This window comes from Miniopterus natalensis, chromosome 10, assembly GCF_054644295.1.
Source record: "Miniopterus natalensis isolate mMinNat1 chromosome 10, mMinNat1.hap1, whole genome shotgun sequence".
In the NCBI taxonomy this organism is placed as follows: domain Eukaryota; kingdom Metazoa; phylum Chordata; class Mammalia; order Chiroptera; family Miniopteridae; genus Miniopterus; species Miniopterus natalensis.
This window is the reverse complement of record NC_142090.1, coordinates 9,733,992-9,761,843: the sequence shown is the minus strand read 5'-3', so window position 1 is coordinate 9,761,843 and position 27,852 is coordinate 9,733,992. Positions and strand designations below refer to the sequence as shown.

Sequence of the window (27,852 nt, the reverse complement as noted above, 5' to 3'; positions counted from 1 at the left end):
CTATGTAATTTTATTAACCAACGTCACCCCAATAAACTGAATGGAAAAAAAACAAACAAAAAAGAAAGTAATGTGAGAGGAGGGGATGTGGATGGGGCATGGATGTAACAAGGAGTTGAAAATTGTTGAAACCGTGTGATAGGTACAGGGGGTTCATTAAACTATTCTGTGTACTTTTGTATATGCTGGACATTTTCCTTGATTATAAAGTTTTTGAAATTTTAAATATTTTTAAATCTTCCCCAATTAAAAATATATATATATATTATTTTAAAAAGAGCGAAATTCAATTTACAAGTCAGAACAACTGTGTGGTCAGTGTTCTCACCCGTTTGAACTTGGAACCTGGACTCCGGTACCAGGAAGGAGGGTTTCACGGCCAGGATTAAAGGAGTCTGGTCACGCACAAGTTTACTATTTATAAGCACATTTATGACTGATATTGCCGTGTAAACGAAAGGACCAGATGTTACCAGGAAAGTGAAGTCAGCGAACAGTTCATAAACCTATAAAAATAAAAAATGACAAAAGATAATAATTATCAAATTACTGAATCGAATTACCATCAACGAAATGAACAGGAAGTTGTATAGAGTAGAAAAATAATAAAGTAAGGTAAAAAAAATAAATAGCTGGTTTTACAGGAAGGGCTAGTGGTTCACAGACAGCCAGATTTTTATTTTAGCCATTACTTTTACACATCTGCTATCCTCGAAAACAGCACAGAATTACAAGAGCAAGGATGGCGAGAAAGAAGAGCCAACATGAGCTGAATAAGGAATTATGGGGAATTCAATGTGTTTGCTGTGTTTAACCCACATATAAAGAAATAGTCATTCTATTGAGCGGTGTTGGCCAAAAGAAATATGTGAGCCCCACATGCAATTATAAAATTTCTAGAAGCCACATTAAAAAAATAACAATAACATAAAAAGAAACATGAAATTAATTTTAAAGACATTTTACTTAACCCAAGATACCTATCATTTCAATGTAAATTACTAGTGAGATACTTTACATTCCTTTTTTTCACTAAGCCTATAAAATCCAGTGTGTATTTGGCACTGACAGACCACATCAACTCAGATGAGCCCCTTTTCACAGGCTCAATAGCCACATGCGGCTTGTGGCTCCCACTGGGAAGGTGAGGGGTCTAAGCGTGGCTTCCGAGCTCATCAGGGGAGAGGAGACACTAGCACAGTGCCCACCACAGAACATCTGGAAATGTATCTCTATCCCACTGAATGTGCAGAAACACGCATACGCACTCTCTCTAAAATCCAGTTTCAACTCTACTCCAAGTCCTTTCAGGTAAATCAAGCACAATCATTAGGGTCATTACCCCAAACTCTGATCTTGGAGGCCCTTTTTTTCCAACTCTGTCAACACATCCCTCTGATTGGACTGACTAAACCTGGCCCAGTCTGGGGTCAGGAAGGGCTTCCACTACACTGTGCCTTCACCTGGGCTCCCGAGTCAGACCCCCAGCCTCAGGGACCCACCTTGAGCTCCACGGCGCGGTTGAAGTGAATTCTCAGCACCTCCTTGATGGACGTAATGATGTACTCCTGCACAGCTCTCCTGGCCAGCACTGCAAATCAAAGACACCAGCAAATGCAGGTTAGTGTCACTGTGAACAAGGCAGGCCTTCCATTTCTGGACCCCAGGGCAGAGCCAGTGCTGTGCCGAAGTGTAGCAGTGGTTCCAAAATTCGTTTTGTAAATAAGGCCCCAATGAGGAAAAGAACATAGTGGATCTTGAAGGTACCAGGTCAAGCACACACAGCATCAGCTCAACACGCTAAGAAAGCCCTCAACGCTTTGCCTCCGCAGGTGAGAGCAGGAATCTGATTCTGTGGCCAACCCCGGGGACAGAGCATGGAGTTCTCGTGTCCAGCAAGAGTCAAGTTCCTTCAGCAACCCATAAACGTCATAAAAAATGACGTTACTCAGGTCCTGCTGCATTACTCTAAATAGTCCCCCATGACCCACCACCCTAACCTCCACCTTCTCGAACTGATCAGAGTAAGACCCAAAACTGCAACACTGGGATATGAGTCCAAGAATCTTTGGGAGGAAAAGATCATCAACAAATACCTTACAGTTTCTCCAAATATCTAGGGTTTCCCCAGAGCCAAGAGAGGTGAGAAAGAGCTTTGAGGAGGCCTGGGGTCAGGTCGGCCCTGTGTGCGAAGGGCAACCTCCCACAATGGGTACGTGTGGTCAGTGCCTTCCTAAGAATCCGTCATGGGTGCACGGAGAACACGCTCCCTTTCAGTACAGAGCTGCCTTTTAAAAGGACCCTTTCAGAGGACAAATAATCACCCCGGCCCTCTTTTCTCTGATATTGAATTACAAAAAAAAAAAAAAAAAAAGTAAAAATCTAAATGAAGATTCTAAATGAGATATTACTTCCTGTGGTCAAAAGTATCACTGAGAGCAAAGACGGCGTTCATCTCTACTTAAAAATACCATATAACAAACAACATTTGTAATACTGCCAACAATAAAATATATATATAAATAACAGTAAATTAAAAACACCATATAACAGTATGGATACTTCTGCACAACTCTGCACATTTACTAAAACTGTTCACGTGTACATTTACAATGGGTGAATTCTACCCCAAAACGCTATGAAAAATACATGGATCCCTAACAAAGGATATCAAACTCATTAAATGTATGTCATACATGAAAGCTAATCTATGCTACCTATGGTTGATATTCTTAGAGATACTTCTAAAATGGTTTCTAATTATATGTAGACTAATAAACTCTAAAAGACACATTAGAACCGTGAGTATCATAAATGTCATAGGATCCCAGAAATAAAGAAGCTTTCAGTAGTTCTTTTAATAAGCTTCTTGTAACTGACCACTTTGTAACTATTGTGTAACAACTGTGTAGGAAGAAAGAAAAGTATCTTGTCCATTAGAAACTCTTTTCTGTCCCCGCTGGACTGCTGGAATCCCAGATGAAGTTCACCACTAGGTCCCAGCCTCCTTTCCTGCATAATTACCTCCTCCCATTACACAGTCCAATCAATGACCAGCCAAGCTGAATGTCCCGGGGCTGTCCGACTGCCCCACCTGTGCGCACACCCTCAACCTGGAGGACGCTTGCTTCCATCTTCGGATGACAGCCTTTCACTCAACCTCTAACGTCACCTCCGATTCATCCCAAATAGTCACTCAGCGAGCTCTGCTTCAACCATTCTCGGTGCAGCTACAAGGCTCAGCGTCAGCCCTACTAGACTCTAAGAGCCTCGAGGGACCGAGGGACGGAGGGACAGGGCCACGTCATTCATCTCTACATCCTGGAGAGCTTCTAAAGGCCCTCCACGCACACTCCGAGCGAGCGCCACAGCTCCTTGTCACCTGGGTTAACAAATGGCTGTCGCATTTGGGGCGGGCACGGTGAGGAGAGCGAAGGCTTCAGCTGCTCCCAGCCCTCTCGGAGGCGGCAGCAGCCCCGTGGCGGGCGGAGGAAACACGGCTCACGTCCCTCGTCACTGGGCACAGAGGACAAAGCCCAAGCACCCTCCTTCTCCTTCCCACCCCCACCTTCCCTGTTCCTCCCTCCCTCGTCCACGCCGCTCCTGCTCTGCCCAGCTTCTTCCCCTGTCCACCTCCACCCCTCATCCCCACCAGAATCAACCCCAGAGCCGGCCGCTCATCAACACTGTGCTGTAAGTACATGGGCGCAGGTCCCGGCCTTCACGCACGCCTGTCATCTCCCACGGAGAACGGCTGGCCTGCGTGATCGGCCCTCCGGTCTCATGGGACAGGCAAGGGAAGGTGCCACTTGTCCGCCAGTCACTCAGGTTTGTTTCAACCGTGTCTCCTAAGCACCCACTGGGTGGGGAGATCCAAAGACACATCCTAGCAAAGGCTTCTAAGGTTTAAATCTTCTATTTGTTCTTATTGCTACCACTAACTACTACGCAGTATTTTGGGGGTGCTCCTTACATGCCAGGTACTGGGTTGAGTATTTTATATGCATTAATGCACATTTAAATCTTTACAATAACCCAATGAAGTGGGTGCCGGTATCGTTCTTGTTTAAAGTGGGGGAAACGGAGGCTCAGCGAGGGCGAATGACTGTCTGAAGGGCTCACAGGTGGCCAGCAAAGGAGTGAGGATCGCGAACCCAGGAGATCTCCGGGCCTCAAGCCTCTCTCCACTCTTTGCCACGATGCCGCACATCACACAAGCATTTCAAACAGCACCTTAGAAAGGTCACCCCAACCGAGAGAGACGACGAAGGAGGGCCTTACCAGTTGTGATCAAATAGGCATCAGGAACTGTAATGTCGCACACATACGGCGGCCTGGTGGCCACCACTGCCGGAGTAGTGACCACGGCTTCGGGAGCGGAGGTGGGCCCCGGATGAAGGGGTGCCGAGGGAAGAGCCGTGCTGCTCTCGGGGGGATTCTGACTCTGGGGTACGCTGTTCGGCACGGTGTCCGCAGCATGGTCGGGGGCGGCACTGGTACGAGACGCGCTCAGCTCCCTGGAGGTGCTCATCGGCGACTCTGTGCGTGGGAGAGATGGGCCCACAGACAGTGGGTCTGTAGGTACCGGTGAGGGGACCACTTCAGAAACAAATGAGGATGCTGGCGGCAGGGACACGGCGGTGACCAATACTGCGGTGGTAGGAACGACTTTGGAGAGAGAGGGTAAGACAGATGTGTGATCACCCAGAGCACTGATGTCGCCATCGGAAGACGCTGGAGTTGAAAAGAGAGATGATTCCGTCAGAGTGGGTGTCGTGTGAAAGGCAGTCGAGAGTGACACTGAGTGAGTGCCAGCGGTGAAAACGTCCAGGAGGGGCTCCGACCCGGAGGGCACCGGCGTGGCGACTGCAGATTCGTAGGACGTGAGCGGAGACTCAAAGGAGGAGGTAGTTTCCGAGAGAGCTGAGGTAAAGTGAGCTTCGGAATCTGTCAGCGAAACTGCTGATGCTCCAGAGAGCTTGGGAGACTCGGAGGAGAAGCCTGAGAGAGGTGGCATTTCTGAGTAACTAGGCAGAAAAGTGGATGCATTTAAAAGGAGGTCTGAGCTGGGCCAGAGCTGAGAAAAGTCAAGGTTTGTGGAATTAGGGACAGAGAGCCAAGGTGGCTGCAGATGGAGAGAGTCAGACAACGTAAGTGTCTCGACCAGGGTGGAAGAGGCCTGAGAAATGGACGCTGACAAATCGCTCGACGTGAGAGGTGGGACCGCAAGTGCTTCTGAAGGTGACAGGGCCGAGCGGCCGGCCTCCAGCGGGGGAGTTGAGAAGAAGCTGGAAGCAAACTCCCAGTGGCTTCTGGTTTCATGCTGGGAACAGCTGGAAGGCTCTCGGTCAGGAAAAAGTGAGGCCTCCACCGAAGGCTCCAAAGTGTAAGATGGGGAAAGAGTTGGGTCCCTGGTAGCCAGCGACGGCGAGTTTCCATTTGCTGAGACGGAGAAAGATGAGTCGAGGAGGACCCCGGGGCTGGCCGAGGGGAACCCAGCTGTCACACTGGACGGCGTTGCTTGAGTTTCAATGGCAGAGAAGGAGCCGGAGGACGCAGTATCAAGTGACAGGGGCAGGGAGGGGCGGCCGTGGGAAGGATACGCGTGTGTGATCACGGCGCTACTCACGTCCACCGCAGCTGCAAGGCCCGTGCTTGTTTCTGAGGTTCCCACGGACCGAGAAGACAGCGGAACCATTGGTCTTGAGGGGAAAAGTCGGTTATATTCTTGAGTATCTTCCTCAAATTCAGAGAAGTCGGCGACTACGCTGCTCGGGGGAGGAGAGATACTGCTCGCTTCCGATAGGGTCATGGTCTCGGCCCCGTCGCCCGATCCCATGTCTTTCTCCATGAGGCTGGTGGACAGCCCGTGCCGCGGTGACACCGCGGTGCAGGACACACACCACGTGTACGGTCGGAGCGGAGGCGCTGGGCTCCAGACGGGAGTGTCGTCCGCATGACTTGGGGCCACTGAACTGCCAGGCAATTGGGACGCTTCCCTGGAGCTGCCGGGAAACACGGGGTCATAGGAAACGTCGGCCGATGGAACAGGAAAGGACACAAACGCAAGAGGGGTTGAAAACAGAGCTGGATTTACGCTGAGGCTGCTGCTCCTGAAAGCAAGGGCCGCCTGTGATGCAGCTGCAGCAGGAGATGTGCTTGGAGACATGGTTTCTTTCAGGCTCCGACTCCACACAGTGGTCACATCGGGGTATCCGCCTGTACCTGGGACCAGAACATCCTTTGGAGGCACTGAGACCTCCGCCGAGGTGGGGAATGGCTGTTGGGTAATGCGATCGCCTAACGGCTCAGGCACTGAAGACGTCGAGCTAAAGAGGAGGGTTTCTATGCCCCCTGCTCCTGAAGCCACGACCTCCAGCAAAGTCCTGCTCGATGAGCGCCCATAAGGGTCAGTAGGATAAAGCACCAGATTCCTACTAGGGGTTGGAATCATGCCCTCGGAAGTAAGAAGAGTCGACCAAAAAGCACTGCAGTGCCCGGGGAACTCGGCACACGCTGTCAGTTGTTGTGCTGTGCCTGGCCAGGCGGATGTCACTGCTTCGTCTCGTGGAGAAACACTGGGCAAGGATGGCGTCGGCGCAGAGTCCAGTGTTTCCTCGGGCAACCCTGGTGGGCTGGCTGTGACGTACTGTAAGGGAGAAACCACGCGGGAGGAGGTCCACTGAGCTTCTGGCAAAAAGTTATCCATTTCATCGTCATCGATGACCACCTCGTTGCTCGTCGCGGCCACGGAATTTGCCACAAAGACGCTGTGATCTGTTGTGCTTTGGGTCAGGTCTCCTGGGCTAAAAAAGGCTGTAACAAAAGTAGCGGCGGATGGAGGTGACAGGAGGCGGAGAGAGCTGCCCTGCTGGGACCCTGGGGCAGTCTCTGGTAAGGCCACATGTGCAGTGCTGTGCACGGTGCTCTCCTTCAGTGCGAGCTCCACGGAGGGCGAGGAAAGGTTGTGCTGGTCCGGAGAAAGCTCACCTACAAGGCAAACAACAGCTGGGTCAGTGGAGAGGCCACGCAAGTCACACTGCTCACCTCTGGATTTGGATATAAAAACGTATACTCTTTCAACCAATACCCACTCACTGAGAATATCCACGATTCATAGACATCAAACAGCTCATTGGAAGCCACAAATTGCCAGCACTACTGTCAGGGTAACAACTGCAAACAGTCACACACTTGAGCTCCGGCCTTACTTAAGCTTGTGTGTATGTACACAATGGCATTTTTTTAAATGTCTTCATTGATTTCAGAGAGAGAAAGATAGAAATATCAATGATGAAACAGAATCATCAATCGGCTGCCTTCTGCACGCCCCCTACTGGGAATTGAGCCCAAAACCGGGGCATGTGCCCCGACTGGGAATTGAACCGGCGACCTCCTGGTGCATGGGATGGCGCTCAACCAACTGAGCAACGCCAGCCAGGCCACAATGGCATTTTTTTCTCTTGCTTTCTAACGTCACCAACAGAATGGAGGTGGCCTTGGGAAACTGTCTAGTCCATTCTCTCATTTATCACAGGAAAAAGAGAGGTTCAGAGAAGGTAAACTAAAATCAATTACATGCTCCCCCAGACAGAGGTGGAGCTGGAATCTGAATGTAAACCTGAACTCCCAAGCCCATGTTCTTTCTCTTCCATAGAGCTGGCTCTTGAGATAAATGAACATGACAACTCCGACAGCGTCACTCACTCCCAGGTAAGAGAGTTCAACAGTTTCCTAGTTAGACGGCCTTCCACATTTAGGCCTCGGCTACCTCCAGGCTCAGCTCTCACGGCTCACTGCTTCAGTCTCACAACTTCCTGACTATGCTCTGGCCAAAGGAGCTATCTGCAACTCCCTGAACCCAAATTCTCTCTGGCTCAGTACTTTGCACATTCTGGTCCCTCTGCCTGCAATGCTCTTCCCTAGCTCTACACCTGGATGATGGATGACTACTGGTCCTGCAGATGCAGCACAGATACCACCTCCCTCCTCAAGTTGGGTTACTACCTCTCCCCGGCTTCTACTGTCATATCCTTTTATCATGCCCCACTGAAATCAACTGTGTGCCCATTACACGGCGAGCTTCATGAGGGACGGTTGATCTGTTTCCCTTACATAAAGTAAGAGCCAATAAGCATCTGTTAAATGAATGAGTGAGTGGTGTCTTAGGACCAAGTTCTGACATGTACCGAAAGGATCCTCTCATCCTCTCAAAATTTTGCATTCTCTGTCCTTGTGACAGCTCTCATGATCATATAAGTGGTTTAGGCATCTCCACCTCTGATCCAGATACAACGCATAGAGAAGCAGGACACATGGTGGCCGAGAACCCTGGTAAAGGCCCAGGGTACTGTCCACTGCAGCACAGGCTGGGGACTGAGCAGCTATCATGACTCATAACATCCACCTCTCACTTACCCAGGCAGTCTAACAGAACACGAGTGTGTGAATTAGTATAGGGATCATCTTGAATTCACTCCTTTTATTTTTCAAAAGTAAATTATTTCTACTTTATGTTATTCCTGGCAATATGGCAGGCTAGAAAACTCAAAGCCTTCCCAACTTAGTAACAATTATGCTTAACAAAACTCCAAAAACATCCTCTTACGTGACTGAGTGAGCCTGCAAGACAATAAATAGGGGGACATGTGTCGAGCATAGGAGCAAAGCAGGAGCTGGACATTGGAGGTCATCAAATGCTGAAGTCACCAGATAGCCTAGAAGGACACTAGACCACGAAGCCTAATGCTTAGGCCATCGATTGTCAACTTTTCTCATCTCATGGCACACATAAACTAATTACTAAAATTCTGCGGCACATCAAAAAATATATATATTTTGCAGATCTGACCAAAAATTAGGTATAATTTTGATTCATTCACATCGGACAGCTATTGTTGTGTTGGCTGCTGTCATTTTTTTATTTGACAATCTAAGGGAAAAGAGGTCAGTGCCCCAAACTAAAAAGTCAAGTATTGCATGTTTTAAAAAGCCTTGTGGCACACCAGTTGAAAATCGCTGGCTTAGGCCGTGGGAGAACGAGGGACAAACGTTGGTTCTGGACAAGTGAAGAACCTAACTGAAGACCATCTCCAAAAAGTAGAGACCCAGGAAGTGCCAGAGTCTCAGGGAAAACATGACTTAGGAAGAAAATGATCCATCTCTCAAAGGACGGCAAGAAAAAGTATCTGTTACAACTCTGACTTTGTGCAAATATTTTATAAAAAGTCTCCCCAAGTTTGGAACTTATACTATTTGTATGGTTCAAAAAAGTATGTGCTGAGAATCATAATTGAAAGTGGACCAGGTCTCCAACACCTATCAGAGCTAACATAAATCATCTCCAGAAGAACACACTCTCAAACTAAGCATCAAAGTATTCTGCAGCTAGAACTCCAAAAAATTATTGCAAAATTTAAAATTAACAAAACACATGAGGAAATAAGGAACTATGGGAAAAAAGTCAAGAAACCACCCAAAAGAGGAAAAACAAAAACAAAAAACACACAAATAGTATCAAATCTGTAAAGACTTCAGATACTGGAATTATGAAATATTTTTAAAAGTATCTTAATACATTTAAAAGAATAAAGATGGGACAGGAAACATGAGTAAGGAGCAAGAGACTATGAAAAGTAGCCAAAAAGAATTGGGGGAGGGGGGGACAAAGAACATTTAGAAAGAAAAAATATATAATAATTTATATAATTTATATATATTATATAAAAATATATAATAATTTTAAAACTCGATATACAATATATAATAAACGATAAACATCAATTTAGACACAGCTGAAGAGAAATTTAGTGAACTGGAGGATAGATCTAAAAATTACTATGAACAAAGCACAGAGAAACAAAAGACTGAGAAATATAAAAAAAGAGACATTAAGAGACATGAATGATAGAATGAAATAGTCCAACATACATTTGATCAAAGTTTTAAAAAGAAGTGACAGAGGGAACTGGGTAGAGACAATATTCAAAGATAGCACTAAGAATTGTCCAAAATTAATTAAGATACATGAATCTTTCCATTCAGGAAGACCAAGAAATCCCAAGCAAGGTGAATGTTTTAAAAACCTATACCTACACACGTGATCATACCACAGACTACCAAAGACAAAAAGAAATCATAAATGCAGTCAGAGAACAGAAATGGCAATTACACCATCAGATACCTACTTCACAGAACTAGGGGCCAAGTGACATTGAAATAAACTTTAAAATGCTAAGTACAAAATACCTGACATCTTAGATTTGAATAAACAGCATTACTCTCTTAGTTAAAATAAGGACATTTTCAGATCAGCAAAAAGTGGTCATACCAACAGAAAACTCAGTAGAGAAGTCTCTCTAAACAAGAATAATTCTCAACATCACTGATAGGTTCTGCAGCTTTAAGGAAAACAATGTATCAGTTTTACCATAGGCTAAAAGTTATAAACAAGAGTTAAATTCCTACAGCATCTCACCAATATTATAACTAAATGACATGGATCAAAACAATGTTATGTGAGGACCTGCTATACTTCAAGAGGAAAGGTAATTATCCCAGAAGGAAGACCTGAAAAGAGGGAACAGAGAATAAATAAATGATAAAGGTAGTATGGTTAAATCTAAACAAATTCTGATGGTATAAATGAACAAATAATACTGTGTAATCCGTGAGGTTACAAAAGGTATAATACAGAATTAAAATAGAGTATTACAATCATAAAGAAGCTGAAAGGGGGCATCCAGAGGTATTTGTGACTCTAGCAGAGGTGGAAATCAAGAGTGAAGACAAATTCTGTGAATAGATTTTTGTGTATATAAACTAAAATTTTTGAAAATGATATTTAGCCATATGTTGATATAGGTAAAATATTTCTCGTTGGTTCCATTAGCATCTGAAAATGACAAACTTACACCAGATAAAAGCTGCTTACTTTGAAGGGTCACATTCCTTTCTATGTAATGTCTTTTAAAAATGAACAATAAAAGAAAAAGAAAACCATTTCTTAGAGATTTTAAGTTGTTTCATAGCAATCTTACTCAGCATTTGCTGTCTTCTATACAACCTGACTCTAGGATTTCTTGCCTATGTGCTTTTTGCATTTACCTGTCGCATTCCAAGCATGCAAAAGAGCAAACATGATACTGATTACACCAGGCAGAGTAGCAGCTGTTCTTTTCTACGGTAAAGGCTGAAGTTATACATTTAAGAGGTCATTAAATCAACATTCTGTCCACCTACGTAGCAGACAGATGTGAACCTTTTCCTAAGGATAAATCATTTATGTGTCTGTTTTAAAACTGCTATGACATAATTTATTTTGTTATATAACATCTGAACAGGGAGGGAGATTTCTTTTTAAATGAATCAGAAACATATTTATAAGTGCACCGGAAGACTGCAAGAGATAAAATAACAAAGAAAAGCACCATTTAGTGGCTAATTTATAAACCCAAGTATCTGATGTAAATTAGAATTCAATAAACGCAGTCTTCAAAGGACAGGGAACAGGGAAGACAAAGTGGTTAAAGGGATGAAAAATTCTGAAACTTCCAATTAAGAAAGTGAGGTGTGCCAAGCTGTGATGCTTTTTTTTTCTTGGCCAAGCCCCAGGAGAGACACAGCAGCTGAAATGCTATGGGGAATTACTTCTGGAATTAATTCAGGAAGAGGCTAGAAAGCCCAGGTGAGTCCCTCTCCCAGCAGAAAAGGCTTCGGGGACTCCAATTTCAAGCCCTGGAGATCAATTTTCAAGCTCGAAAGCGTTAGTACACAAAAGGTTTCCTCTGTGATGACAGCAAGAAAGGAACAGTGTTGGGCAATCCGGTGCTCCTCAGATTTTGCGTGCACACAAGTGACACGGGGGACCTTGTTTAAATGCAGGTGGTGTCCATCGGGGCGGGGGTGGGTGCTGAGCTTTTATGCTGTTCCCAGGGTGGGCAGGTCTGCAAGCACACTCTGAATGGCAAGTGCTGAGGCTTCTCCCGTGGAGACCACAACAACACATGCTTTCTGGGTGCCTACCTTACACCTCGCCCTGGGTTAGGTGCCTGCCACACCGTTTCACAGCAACTGAGCAGGAAGTGCCCTCCTGCCAGGCTGAGGAACAGTGACTGACATTCACAAGGCAGCCCAGCAGGGCATGACACAGTGGCTGAGCATCGACCTAGGATCCAGGAGATCGCGGTTCGATTCCCGGTCAGGGCTCATGCCCAGCTTGCTGGCTCCATCCCCAGTCGGGGGCAGGCAGGAGGCAGCCGATCAATGATGTTTCTCTCTCATCATTGATGTTTCTATCTCTCCCTCTCCCTGCCTCTCTCTGAAATCAGTAAAGACATATTTTTAAAAAAAAGAAACTCACAAGGCAAACCCACAGAATGCACAACACTCAGAGTGAACTCCAAGCTAAGGTAAACTAGGGACTTCGGGTGACAGTGCTGCGTCAATGTGGGTTCATAGCACTCTGATGGGGGATGGTAATCACGGAGGAGGCCGAGCATGTGTGGGGGCAGGGGGCACATGGGAAATCTCTGCACCTCCCCCTCAATTTTGCTGTGAACCTAAAATTGCTCTTAAAAATCATTTTTAAAATATAGATAATATTGAATGGCAGCTGTAATTTTAAAAATATATTTTTTTAAATTTTAAATATATAAAGCATTTTTTAAAAGCTTTGTAATATATAATATCACTTTTTAAAAGTCTTTGAAAAGCTTTACGATAGGCCTTGGCCAGGTAGGTCGGTTGGTTGGAGCATCATCCAGATACCACCAAGGTTGCGGGTTTGCTCCCTGGTCAGGGCACATACAAGAATCAACCAATGAATGCATAAATAAGTGGAACAACAAATCCATGTTTCTCTCTCTCTCTAAAATTAATAAAAATAAAGCTTTATTATATATAAGCTTTATTATGTAATATGTAATAAAGCTTTTTTAAAACTTATAAAAAGAGAGATGCCTATCCCTAGGAACTTCTTGGTGTTACACATGCAAGATAATTTGGTGTTTTATTGAACTTTGTCATATTTTCCTATTTAAAAATCTCCCCTAAATATAATAATCAGAGAATCATGGACTTCTCAAGCTGAATGAATCCTTTAAGACCGTGGCCAATCCCCTCCCATTGCAAAAGAGGCTCAAAGAGTTTAAGCAGACTTGCTTAAAATAGCACTGAGCAGAGCCAGCCTACAAAGGCAGGTTCATAAGTACTCAGAGGTTGAACACACTTCACACCATCCCATGTTGTCAAATTAGTCCATTTCATTAAACCTGCTAGTGAAGAAATTACATTGAAACACGTTATGTTCATTATAATGTGGCTGAGAGCACATGCTCAGTTCTGTCACTGAAACCTCTGAGCTGTGAGGCCCCACCGTCCACCTGGGGACAGCTCGCAGCTGCAGACATGGGCACTCGGAGAACAAAACACCCTCTGAGGGCTGGCCTGCAACACCCAAGGGACAGCGGAATCAAAAATCTCTAAAGAGCTTTAGTTCAAACAGAACCATTATTTTTGCTTCTTTGCTAAATTGTGGAGTTTTCAAAATGTGATGAGTCATCTCCACTCTCTGTGGATAGTGAACCTACCACAAAACAAGGGCCCTTAGAGTTCCTACGAGTTTAGAAACACAAGGCCGCTGGTCAGATCATTCAACCATTACCCGCTTTGGCAACTCTTTAGGAACTTTCCTTCTGCTTCTAGTTCTCAGGTTGTCCTAAGAGGGGACTTCAGTGACTGCCGTTATCAAAACCACCCTTCCCCATTTCTTCATTTTTCTTCCTGGTTTAGAAAATAGTGTCTTTCTTCCCTCTCTTTCTCCCACCCCAGCTGTGCACTAACTAATACCTTCTACCAGGTTACTCTTCCTTCCAACTGGTTTTATTATCAAATATCAAATAGATAAGAAAACTATAAAATTAGAGAGAACCTACAGATAGCTGTCAGAGGGGAGTGGAATTGGGGGCTGGGTGAAAAAGGTGAAGGGATTAAGGAAAAAACTCATAGACACAGACAACACCATGGTGAGTACCAAAGGGGGAGGGGGATAGGGAAGGTGGAAGACGGTATAGGAGGGATAAAATTAAAAAACAAAATTATATTTACCAGGTATATAAATAATAATATAAAAAACACCTGAATTCCCATCATCCAGTTTATAAGTATGTGTTTTTGTATATGTGTATTTGTCTGCATATACATGTGTGTGCAATATGTGTGAAGCATGTATGCAGATATTCATGCATGCATGGGAACAGAACAAGAAGACAGCGAATTCCTTTTTCAGGGTATTATGTAGTCCCAAATTTTTGTGCTCTTGCAGTGGCCACGCCCATTCTGGCCAACCATCGTCTGTCCCCAGGTTTGTTTGACAGGCAAGTACCTTCCCTAGTCCCCCCAACTTTACTGGGTATATGTATATCTTCCCTTTGTTGGATCCCTCCTCCTGATGTATTGCAGGGAATAGGCCGCTGTTCCCTGAGGAGTGTGAAATTGCAGCTTCCTAGTGAAGCTGCCCAAACGACTTGCCTATAATGTCTGGCTTCCCTCTTTGCTCCTTTCCTGTTATTAATAACTAGCTAATCACAATGGTATCACCTCCTGCTGCAGTGCAGAGAACAGGTTAATGGGGGCCAGAGGAGATGTGGAGAGATCAGTTATATGGTCACAGTAATTGAAGCTTGAGATGGTTTAGATTAGAGTGGGGTTTTTTAGAACTTTGTCACTCTGAGTGTGGCCCATAGACCAGCAGCAGCACCTGGGAGTTTCTCAGAAATGCAGCCTCTTGGGCCCATTGACCCCTACTGTATTTGAAACTGCTTTTATCAAGATCCCAGGAGATTCATATGCCTGTTAAAGTTTGAGAAGCACTAGCCTGAGATTTTGTTTTAGAAAAATCCACATGGAGATATCAAGTTTGCAAGCAGATATATGAGCCTGGAGATAAGTAAACCTGGAAAAGAGGAGAAGGTCCAAGAAGCAGGGGAAAACCAGGAATGTGAGATGACAAGAAAACAGCAAAGATGTTTAGGATTCACACAGGACTCACCTGTGTGGGTGGAATGACCCTGAGAGGTCAAGAAAAGGATGGGTGAGAAACAACTCCTAGATGTGACAGCAGATATCTTTGGCCTTCTGTTGGCAGAAGCCAGGTTGCCATGGGTTGAAGAGTGAATGACAGGTGACAAAGTGGGGATTATATACAGACAACTCTTTGGAGAGGTTTAGCTGTGTCGTGAAGGGAGGGATAAGAAGGCAACTGGAAGGGTCCAAAAAAGGTTGTTTGGTTCTCAGACAACAGATAAGAATCACCAAGGAGCTCATTAAAGATACAGGCTTCTAAAAAAAAAAACCTAAAAAAAAACACACAAAACATCAATGTAATCAAGGGAAAACATCAGACAACCCCAGAGACAGTCTCTTGGCTCTTCAAAGATCTCAAGGTCATAAAAGACTATCACAGACTATGAAGACTAAGGAGATGTGACAACCAAATGTGATGTGGGAATCTGGACTGGATTCTAGAACAAGAAAAAGTGGGGATACCAGTGAAATCCTATAAAGTCTGTAGTCTAGTTAACAGAACTGTACCAATGTTAAATTCTGAGTTCTGGTGACTCTCCTATGATTATATAGTTAATATTAAGGAAAGCTGAACAAATGGTATATTCGAACTCTGTAATAACTCTGCAACTTTACTATATGTCTAAAATTCTTTCAAAATAAAACCTAAAATAACTCAGCTCATCCGGGTGGCTGGGCCTGGGGCTCAGGAATCGGTGGGTATGTTTGCGTTTACGCCTGTTCTTGTTGTCTTGGAATCTATGCTTTGAACCAGCGCCAACGATAATTTCAATGCAAGTACAGGAACCTTTCTTTGAAAAGTGCTGGACTAGAAAAATGCTGATGGAACAGAAGATGTGAAGGAGAAGTGATGAGCCCAGATGGCTGAGAAGAAATGGAATCCAGAGGGGAACTGGCCTTTGATCCTCAGCTGGAGGAGAGACTGAGAGGGTGAGAGCAGAAAGTGGTCAACTGCACAGATTTGCTAGTGAAAAGGGAGTTGTGTCTGGGGCAGCGTGCACCAGGACAGCGGAGGGCGTGTGAAGTACACATGGAGAGCAGGGGGAGGAGGCTACCTCCAGACATGAAATCAGAAGGCCAGGCTCTACCACGGGAACTGCAGCCTGAAACCAGAAAGCAGGCTCCACACGGCCCATGTGAGGAAAAACTGGCGCCCAAATCAACACTTCAGGCTACAACTGGCTCTGGGGACTTACCTAAAGGACCATCACTAGTGAGCTCTTTGCAGAGAAAAGTATCAACCTCAGGCCGAATGACAAGTAACTGACTGCCAATCCCAGTATTTTAAGATATCAATACTATGTATTGATTTCTCTTAGAAATCTCCCTTTGGCATCCTTTGTTTCTCAACTTTTCTTAAGTCACAGACAATATTAAAATGTCTGGACTGCCATATTCCACATCTGGTATGGAATGAATTGTGTGTCCCCTCCAGACTTGTGTGTTGAAGGTCTAACCACCCCCCATGTGACTGTATTTGGGGAAAGGGCCCTTTAGGAGGTAATTAATATTACATGAGCTCCTTGAGGGTGGGCTCTGATCCAATGAACTGGCATCCTCAGAAGAAGAGAGAGAGAAAGACACCAGAGTCCGCTCTCTTGGTCACTCTGCCAGAGAAAAGGGCCTGGAAGAACACAGCAAGAAGGCACCACCTGGAAGCAGAGAGAGGCCTCACCAGAAGCCAGTCCCACAGGCATCTTAATCTTGGACTTCCAGCCTCCAGAACTATGAGAAAATAAATTTCTGTTGTTGAAGCCACACAGTCTGTGGTACATTTATGACAGCCCTAGTGACTAAGAGGACATCTGTCCGTCTTTTCTGATTCCAACAAGAGGCACTGTGGACAGAGATGATCAGAAACAATACCTGCAGGCCTCAGGTCTCACCTGGCCCACCCCAGGTTACCTAACTGCCAACCTTGTGTAACTCATTTCACACTCATGGGTCTCAGTTCCCTCTTCTGCTAATAAGGTATAGGGTTCCTGCTCTGGACCATGTGGCTCAGTTGGTTGGAGCGTCTTCTCATACAATGGAAGGTCTCGGGTTCAATTCCTGGTCAGGGCACAAACGCAGGATGTGGGTTCAATCCCTGGTCAGGGTGCATCTGGGAGGCAACTGATCTATGTTTCTCTCTCACATCGATGTTTCCCCCCGCCCAAAAAAAATCAATAAAAACATATCCTTGGGTGAGGATTTTTTTTTAAAAAGGCAGGCCAGCGTGGCTCAGCGGTTGAGCTTCGACCTAGGATCCGGCAGATCACAGTTCAATTCCCAATCAGGGCACATGCCCGGGTTATGGGCTCAGTCCCCAGTGGGGGACTTGCAGGAGGCAGCCGATCAATGACCTTCTCATCATTGATGTTTCTATCTCTCCCTCTCCCTTCCTCTCTCTCTGAAATCAATAAAGACATATTTTTTTAAAAAGATACAGAGTTCCTGAGAATTACCACCAGAAGAATGGGTGTTAAAGTGTTGACTTTCTATGGATAGGCAAGAAATATGACCCTATGCTAGTGTTCTAAGGTTTTCTCCATCAGTGCTCTGTGGTTTGCAATGGAAACAACTCTGGCTACATAAGCAGAAGTGGGGTTTGATGGAAGGATACCAGAGGGTCCACGGAATGGATAGGGCAGCTCAGGTTCAGAACACTATTGAGAGCCAAGGCCACAGAGAAGCCCTCGGGGATGTCACTACTAGGAGTGTCCACCAGACACCAAGCTGGGGCTGCCACTGGCACAGCTCCAATGGACCCTTCACTCCCCTGCTTCATGGTGGCACTCCCCCAAAATTCAAAGTCCAACTGCGAGTGTCCCCTGATCACACGTAGGTCATATGCCACATTACCCGGTCAACCCTGCAGCCCTCTGACCCTCACACAATGAAGGCTTCCCCAGAAAGGGGGAAGGTAATCCCCCAAATGACAAATGGCCCCTGCATCAGTAGTGGGGAGCTTCAGCGTTAGCTAATGAAATGTACAACTCTTCAGCAACAGGGCCAAAGTTCCAGAACATTCCAGAGAGAACAGAAGAACTGGGTCCTGTTCTATCTCAGACTTGCTCAGTTCCCCAGGAGAAATCCCTTATAACTAGTCACACCTTTCCTTTCCTTTCCTCCTCTAGAGATGGGGACACAGATAACTAGTGACTTCACTGAAACATGAAGAGAACCAATGAGTAACTTCAGGGGGAAAAAAACTGCAATCAAAAAACACTGAAATATTGGTACCACGAAGCCTTCGAAAAACGCATACTGTTAGTTAAAGCATCAGTGCAGGCTTCGTGGTAGAGTTTAGGGACTCCCTGTTTCTTCGCATGACTTTCTCATTTAAGGAGAGAAGAATATTAAAACGTCGGTTTAATTCAAAGCGTGGCACAGAGCACTTGTCGAAAGATGTTGAGCTTCACTTTGTTCTGTTTCATTCTTTCCCGAGGAAAACGCGAGCCTCTTTACCAACCTGCAGAGCAAGCCCGTCAGCACCCCGCGTAACCAAAACAAACTCAACTAAATACTCGATTCACTGAGAACAAAGGAGAAAAAATTCCCAGGCAGCCATCTGTTCCTAAAATAATTTAATTCAAAACACAGTCCCATAACAGGGAAAAGGACACCACCGGCTTCGAGATAATCTCCTGTCTCCGATTACTCCCGGGGCTGGAATGGCACACGACATCCTGTGACGAAGCATGAGGAGGCACTTTCCCCCCAGGCCCCGGAGCCAGCAGCCACCAGCCTCCACACGGGGCCCGAGCCCAGGACACAGCGACCGAGGGCCATCGTTGTCTCAGAGGGTGGGTCTAACTCCAACACACAGTACAGAGCTTCTGCTACAGGTTCGGTCCCTTAATTCAGCTCCAACATAAGCTTTTATTTTATATCAAGGGAGCAGAACACTTAAAAGGGAGAAGAGGGGGGAGGGGAGGGGGCATCCCGGCCAGAAGCGGCCGCGTGGACAAAGGCTCCAGGTCTAGACAATGCGGGATGTGTCTGTGTAACAAAACAGCAGTGGCTCCATGGGTTGCGGAGAATGCCAGCAGGAGAGCTGGCCGAGGAGTGTGAGAACGTCGGTAGACAACAGGGAGACACCCGATATTTTGAGCAAAGTGATCTTTTTGTCAAAGTTATGCTGCGGAAGAACCGGCCTGGGGCAGTGAAGCACAAAAAAGTGACCGACCTTACGCTCAGGTACACGGTGGGGGGGCCAGGGGCATGGAGGGAATGATCAGACAGGAACGGAAAAGTTGTTCTTAAGTAAAAGAAACCACACAAAGGTCAAACAGATGGTAAGACTTAGCTGATGGGACGGATGGGCCAAGAGAGAAGAAGTCCAAGGTGATTATTTTTTTATTGATTTTGAGAGACAGAGGAAGGGAGAGGGAGAGAGAGAGAAAAACATTGATCGGCTGCCTCCTGCACACCACCCCCTCCCCCCCCCAGGGGATCAAGCCTGCAACCGGGCACGTGCTCTGACCAGGAACCAAATCAGCAACCTTTTGGTGCACAGGAAAATGCCCAACCAACTGAGCCACACTGGCCAGGGCTCCGAGGTGGTTCTGAGTCATAGATTCAACTACCCACTATAGAGAACTACACTTAAGTATCTAACCAGCCCTTTAAAAAAGCCCTGATCCTCCCTCATATGCCAGTTAATAACTCATTCTCACAGTCAGCTCTTCTAGTTATGTCCCAAATCTCTTCCCTTATCACCACTCCTTGGTTTGGGCCCTTGTCATTACTTGCTCAGAACATGGCCTCACTCAGCCCCCATGAGGAGACGGGCTTTCTGGGTGCAGGAGGCACAGGGGTCTGAGACACTGGACACCGACCCTGCTTCCGTACTCACTCTGAATTCGGTTCAAGTACCAGGAGAGCCCAGAGCATCCATAAACATTCCTTCACATGACAAATAAGTTGCTTCGGTGCTTCTTGAGTGATGTCATACGCCCGGGCACAAAGGGTGGCAGGCAGCCCAGCAAGAGCTGAGCACCTCCAACATGACACTCTCCACTTGTGCACGGTGCCATTCGAGCTGTGTGACACCACCTCCCACGCATCCTGACCCCTGGGCTCTAAAGTCAAGGAAAGCTGTGTTGGGAAAGGTTGTTAACTACCTCTAGCCTGATCAAAAGTGTGTTCCTGGCCACAGAAATCAGTCCGGGCTCTGGTCTCTCCCCACCATGACCCACCCTAAACCCTGAAGCTACCTCTAGCCCCTCCGAACCATCTGGAGTTTTCTAACATGCAGACCTGATCTACCCCTATCTGTCTATCTGAAGTTTATCAAGGTTTATCACTCCAGTTCTAAGATCCTCCAATGGTTTGTAACAGCCTTTAGAAATTCAAAGTCCTCAGCTGTCACACAAGAGCCTTCAAGTCCCAGTCACTGCAGTCTTGCTGGTGTCACCGCCCCCGCAACCAGCCCACGCTCCAGCCACTCAACGCTTCCTCTGACCACCATGCTGTGCAAAGGCTGTTCCCTCTCCTGGGAATACCTGTCCCTTCTTTCCCTAACTCCTATCGTGCCCCCAGACTTCCCATTTTCCACCCTTCCCAGAGCCCTATATGTGCTTTTCTCATAAAACTTAAATTGTCATTTTGGGCTTGCCGGTCTGCCTCCCTAGCAGACTATGTACAATGAGCTGCTTGAAGGAAAAGACTGTATCTTTTGTGAGCCTGTTTCCCGCGTCTAGCTCAAAGCCCTGACATGTTCATTCACTCATTCAATCATTCATAAATCCAACAAATATCTTCTGATCGCATAAGCTAAGGGCAGAGTATGAAGTGTCAACCAAGGCAGAAGGGTCCCCGCTCATAGGCCTTACAGTGGAGGAGAGGAGACAGGCACAGTAATTATAAAATGAGATGACTAAGGACATGAGCAAGGTCTGTGACTGAGGATGACCAGAGAAGGTCAGGAAAGGTGGCTCTGAAGAGGTAATGTCTGTGCCCAGACCTGATGAGGAGCCAGGTGAAAAAGAGAGTGGGGGGCTGCTCCGGGCAGGGGGACAGCGTGTGCAAAGGCCTCCGCGGGAAAGATCTTGACAGATGTGAAAACAGCTGGAGTGCACGGCTCGGAGCCAGCAAGGGGAGCCTGGCTCGGGCGAGGCTGGCGTGGGAGGCGGGGAGCCAATGCCAGGTGGGTGGAGATGTGATTCTGGCGCTCGAGAGAGCAATTTGGGCTGAAGATACGGATTGGGTGATTATCTGCAGAAAGATGATCATTGAAGTCAAATGAGCCCATAAAGGAAGAGCGAGAGAAAAGTTCACCTCCCACTCCCTAGAGAGCTGCGTTCGTTTAAGGGGTGGCAGGAGAACCGAACATTCTGCAACAGCCAGAAGGGGCCATCCCGCCAAATAAAGTGCTATTTACATGTACTTCTTCCACAGCCCAGTTCAGTCGAGCACACAAATTATTCTCCCCCTTACTTATTTACATTCGCTGACAGTCTTTCCCAGACCCCCTCTTCTGTCTGCGTATTGGTATGAAGAGCCTACTGATTAGCAATTACCCATGGCGTTAACTCTCTAAGTATCTATAATTATGACTTCTGTTGGTTTATTTGAGGCCTCCTTGGGACTCCGGGAGAAGGAAAAACATGAAGCTAATGTAAACACCAATTTGCCAAGAAACTCACCAGCCCAAATATACAGATAAGCCAAAAGGTAATTTTCCCGAAACTGGGGTTCTAACAGTATAAAGAGTTCCATATTTGTTTTTCCTATTTAAAGTGTTTAAATGCCACCAATAAACCAACTTCAGCATTTTTAACTTTAGTATGAAATTTTCAAACATACACAAAGTTGAAGGACTAGTAGAGCCCACTACCCAGCTTCAACACCAACTTTCTGCCATGCTCGCTTCGTCAATGCCCAACTTTATATATTTTTTTTAAATATATCTTTATTGATTTCAGGGAGAGGAGAGGAGAAAGGGGGAGAGAGAGATAGAAACATCAATGATGAGAGAGTCATTGATCGAACCCGCAACCCGGGCATGTGCCCTGACTGGGAATCGAACCCCGATAGCCTAGATCCCAGGTTGACGCTCAACCGCTGGGCCCAACTTTATTTTTTTTAAAGCAAATCCCAGACACCATTCATTTCACTAATAAATACTTCAGCACCCCTGATAAGGGCTTTTAAAAATCAGAACCACAATCATTATCACAGCCAACAAAATGAAAAATAATTCCTAACATCATCTAGGTATCCATTCCATACTTAGTTTTCCTTGATGGCCTCAAAATATTTTTGTACAATTGCTGTTTTCAAATCAGGACCTACCCAGGGGAACACATGGCTTCGGTCAATGTGTCCCCAAAGTCTCTTTAACTCTGGAACAGTTTTCCCCTTTCTTTCTTTCTTTTTTTAAGCTCTCACTACTTACTTGTTAAAGAGAAAGGTCTTCTGTCCTTATAGAACGCCATAATCTATATTCGGCTGACTATATTCTCATGGCGTCATCTAACATGTTCTTCTAACCCCCAAATCTATAAACTGATCATTAAATGAAGATTGAGAGCCTTCATTAGATTCAGGATCAGTACTTTTGGCAAGAATACTTTGTAGGTGGTCCTCGGCATTCCTGCTGCATCAATCGCATCAGGAGGTGCCTAACACCTGGCTGTCCCACTCTGAGTGACACTAAACTTCATGAGGGGCTTTAGGTGGGGACAGCCTGCTCTGTCCATTATGAGGCTCCTGACCAACTCTTGCCTAAGATAAAACGGACACGATGATCCTTGCTTGCGTCCATTATGTCATTAGAGGGGTTGGTTTTTTAAAGTCTGTGTTAATTAAAGGTATTCCTAACACTCAGAGATATAATTATAGAAAGAATAATTATTTGGTATCTGAAACAATAACGTGTGTGTGTGTGTGTGTGTGTGTGTGTGTGTGTGTGTTTGAGAACCTTTCTTGAGTCACCTGATTAGGGATTCAATACAAAGATGCTGATTTCTGTACTGTCCTTTCCAAAGATTACAGATAAATTACTGGCTCTGCATGTATTAGAGTAAAACACTCTCTCTCTCTCTCTCTCTCTGATATTCCAAGTTCCATAAAGATGGTGAGTACAGAATAAAGGAAATTTGAAGACTGTGACAATGATGAAGGAGGGGAAAAGGAAATAGGAGTGTCAGAATCTTTCCAAAGCAGCACATTCATTTTAGCCCCTTTCCAAAGGAGAGATTAATGAAGTACTAAAATAACCTGAAAACATGATGCTTAAACAGCTCCAATTTCTACTTCTTCCCAAACCCTTAACTCAAGTTTCTAGAAAACAGCTAGAAAGAATCCTTTTCTTCCCCACCCATAGTCAGAGGAGTGTGAATAAATAGAATCGCTGTGTGGACTGAAGCAAGAACCCTCCGACTGCCTCCAAAGCCAGAGACTAGTTATTGCTTTCAGCAGAATCCTCTAACGACCCTGAGAAACCTCTATTAATAGCAGACCTCCCAGGGCTCCCTGGTTCCCCTGGGTTAGGTATCTGCAGCTCACAGAGCAGCGTGGGGAAGGGGGGAGCCCTGCCCTCAGATATGGTAATGAGGGAGCCTGAGCTCCCCAAAGAAAGAACAGGAAAGGTTAAAAATGTTGCAATGAATGCCACTGAGCTGTATACTCAAAAATTATTAAAATGGCAAATTTTGTTATGTATATTTTACTGCAAAAAAAAAGGTCAACTGAGAGGCTTACGAGCCAATAACTGCCACTCTGTGCCAGGCGCTCCATTACCCTCCTCACTTTGTTGCTGAAAAAACGGAGGCTCCGAAAGATGAATTGCGTAACTTGTTCGAGGCCCACAACTGGTAAGTGCTGAGGTCAGCATTTGAACCCAGCTCCGTCCCCACCAAGACCCCTTGCTCTCCCCACACCACCACACTGCCTCTCTCGGGAGGTGGGTCTTGAACTGCACCCTAGAGTTTTCTAGATTACGGTTCTTGAACAGCTGTGCTCAACGTCTTCACAATTACACAGCAAACAAGAATCTATATATTAAAAACAGCTTCCCAGTTTGAAAACTATGCTCATTGCACCTCAACACAGACCTACAAACTTGGGTTGCATTAAACATTAATTTTTTTAAAATGACACAGTAAAAATAACATCTCAGACACTAAATTCATAGGGGCACGAGGCCAGCACCCGGGGTCAGCTCTGCATCAGGACCGTGAGTGGGTGCTGCCACGGGAGGGCCAGCCCTGTACCTGGTTAAGGGTGCTCAGGCCCATGGGGAGCCCTGAAGGGGGGATAGGTGAGGGAGTCGGGAACTTTCCCAGGGATGGTCTTTCCCAGACACCGTGCTGCTAACACATTCACTCCTTACCTGCAGAGGTTAAGTTCAAGGTTGGGCCTGATGTGGGGAAAACTCAAGCAAGGAAGGCAAAGGACCTGTGAGCTCTGGGAGCCTAGAAACGGCTCCCTGGGGCCTCACAGAGCAGACGGGCAACTAAAGTGTGTCCCTTCAGGCTGTCCATCCTCAGCGCCGAGGAAGTTAAGGCAGCTTAGCATGCCTGACCCCCGGGAAAGAAGCTCGGAGATGATGACAGATCTCCTCATTTGTGACAGCGATGACGACAACGGCTCCAGGGGGCTCACTCTGTGCCTGGACGCTTCACGTGTCCCCCTCAGTTCTTACCAAGTCCTACGGGAAGGTCCTGTGATCACCCCCTCGCCCACAGGAAAGGCAAGCCCAAGGGTTCCAGTTCACCCAGGGCCTGGCAAGAGCCAGGAGCGGGACTGCGGGCTGTCTGCCTCCGGCACCTGCGTCCCAGTCGCAACATACAAAGCTACTGCCCTGGACTAAGAGAGCCGTGCCCATCGGAATCAGTTTTAACTTAAAAGCAATGTAACTGCCAGCAAGCATGGGAAAAGATGCTCAATGTCATGAATCACTAAGGAAATGCAAATCAAAATCACAATGAATACCAATTCACACCCACTAGGATGGCCTTAATTAAAAAAAAAAAAAACAACAGAAAGGAAACAAGTGATGGAGAGGATGTAACGAAGTCCTTTGGTTATATGCTGCTGCTGCACACCCCAAAGAACTGGAAGGTGTTCAAACAAAAACTCGTACAGGAGCCCAGCTGGGGTGGCTCAGTGGTTGAGGGTCAACCCATGAACCAAGAGGTCACCAGTTCGATTCCTGGTCAGGCCACATGCCCGGGTTGCGGGCTCGATCTCCGGGGGGGGCATGCAGGAGGCAGGGAGCGATGATGTTTCTCTCTCACTGGTGTTTCTATCTCCCTCTCCCTCTCCCTTGCCCTCTAAAATCAATAAAAACTTTTTTTTTTTTTTAAACTTGTACAGGAATGTTCACAGCAGCACTACTGACAATAGCCGACAGGTGGAAACCACCCAAATGTCCATCAACTAATGAATGGATATACAGAATGTGGTTTTTCTGTCCGATGAAATAGAATTCAGCCATAAAAGAGAATGAAGCACGGACACATGCTTCAACACAAACGAAACCTGAAACCACTATGCAGAACGAAAGCTGCCAGACACACACACACAAGCACATACTGTAGTTCTATTTACATGAAATACCCAGAAGCAACACTAGACAGTGGAGATGGTTACACAACATTGTGACTGTACTTAATGCCACTGAGCCGCACACTTTAAAACGGTTAAAAGAGTAATTACAGATTATGTGCATTTTACTACCATTTTTTTTTAAAGGTAATCAATGTAAGAGCTCAAATACAAAAGCTCCTAGGTACAAAGTAAACACCCTCTCCCGATTTAACTTTACTGAGCTCGTATCATCCTAAAGCTGGCTCTCCTTCAGACCAGTACAGTGATTCTCAGAATGGTCTTGCTTGAGGATCTTTTAAAACTATGGGCTTCCAGGCCTCTCCCCAGACTCTCCAAGGGGGTGGGACCCAGACCAGGAATGCACGTGTTAACTCAGCCCCAAGGCCTCAGCACTAAGACTCCCATTCTGGGTCCTTCCAGCCAATTCCCGGAGCTTCTCAGAAGGAAGGTGCTAATGACCTCTCTCTGCATGCTCACAGCCGCTGTCGGGGTGCTACCTCTGAGCTGTGAGCATCTGCTGTGTTCGGCTCTCAGCTGCATTTTCCAAGTCAAGCCCCTCTACCAGGCAGAAGGTGACCCTCACCCGGCTAACTATTCAGGGTTCTGTGCCATTCCTGGTCCCCAGAGTGGCTTATCTTGCTTCTGAGACGGGTGAGACTTCTTGGTGTTCTATGTGTGTGTGCTTCATCTATCAGCTTTATGTTATTTAAAGTACAGTTCATATTTAAAGCATGAACTCACACGTGCCACCTTGCCCAAAGACTGTGATTTCTGACCATCCTGATTTTAAAACCACATTGCTAACGTATTCCCCTGCTACACATATTAAAATTATCCTTTAAGTCAAAACAATTTTCAAATAAGATTATAAAGCGTTCTTTGACGAGAGTGGCAATTTTAAAATATATCCTCAGTGTAGGTCAACAGCAAGCTTTGACAAGAAACATGTCTGAGCTGGTTCCCCCCATCTCTGAGCTTACGAAATCTCCCTCTCCGCCCCCATCCCTCCCCCACCGCTCTCCATTTCCGAGCCTCTCCCCAGTCCCTGTGCTCTTATCTGCCTCTCATTTTCTGTCTGTCCCCAACAGGTTTCACGTAAGAATATGTCACCAAATAAGACATCATATTTATTGTTACATTTACTGAGTTTTTGTTTTTTTTTAATTCTCTGCTTTAAAACAATGGTTATAATTTGTTCTTTAAATAAAGCAGGGTTTTTTCCTGCTTGTACGTAAGCCTTGGTTGATTTCTCCAGAGGAATCTGTGGCCTCTAAGAGAAAAGGACTCTTGACTACTGACGCTATTTAAACAAGGGACACAGGGCATCCTCAGTGAGAATTTTCAACCACTCTCTGTCCTACTACAATTACTCCTTTTTTTAGGGGCAGGGAGAAAAGCCTCTCACAGACCAAAGATATTCTAACACAGAACTTTCACTTAATAAAAATAATAAGGGCCTTACAGCAGCCCTATAGGCAGGCATCTAGAGATCCCCGTTGGAATCCCTGACCCCACCCATTGTCTATAATGTCCCCTGTGTTCTGACAGTGACACCAGATGCCCCCGCAGGTGCTGCCGCCCAGCTGAGAACCGGTGACATGCGCTGTATCTTCACAGGGTGGCCCGGGGACAGCGGCTGATGAGGACAGGTGACAGCCCCCAGCCACCCCGGCAGCCCCGTCTCCTGGCGCAGGAAAAACCAAGAGAAACCCGAAACCCTCATTTTGACACGAAATCTCACCATCTTTTCATGTGGGCAATTCTTTAAACATTTCAAAAAATAAATAAATAAATCTGCAGGCCCATGAACCCATTTCCTCAGGCTCGAGCTTGAAAGATGAGTGCCAAGAAACGCTGGCCTCGACATTAAGAGTTCCTCAGGTTACCCAACGACCGTGTGTGTTCCCTGGGATGAATGCAGAGGCCCGGGGGCGCCAAGGATCTGGGACAGGTTCCAGAACTGCCTATGACACAGCAGGCTCCCAGAGACCCACGGGTGTGTCACGCAGAGCGAACAAATGCATCTGAGCCAGCCCCCGGCAGGAACGGGGGCAGCGTGTGTGAGTTCACGAGAGCAACGGACGGGCTGTGCCAAGCCACAGGCCTCTGATTAATGCCACGTTTTCCAGACAATGGCTGAGCCCATCTCATTGCAAGATCTGCACAAAAACAAGTTACCCGGCGACTCAAGCTAACACTTTGGGGGACGCCACTGTGTTCAGATTT

The 27,852-nt window shown here is 46.1% G+C and overlaps 1 protein-coding gene across 1 annotated transcript in view; it reads right to left on the bottom strand.

Moving 5' to 3' along the window:
* Positions 1 to 27,852, bottom strand: part of KIAA1549 (KIAA1549 ortholog) — a 112,003-nt gene that overhangs the window by 58,544 nt on the left and 25,607 nt on the right. The window contains exons 2-4 of the mRNA XM_087820993.1: positions 4,282 to 6,990; positions 1,503 to 1,591; positions 329 to 506 (exon numbers count right to left, since the gene is read on the bottom strand). Of these exons, the coding sequence (XP_087677119.1) occupies positions 329 to 506; positions 1,503 to 1,591; positions 4,282 to 6,990 (2,976 nt within the window). The remainder of the gene's footprint in view (positions 1 to 328; positions 507 to 1,502; positions 1,592 to 4,281; positions 6,991 to 27,852) is intronic.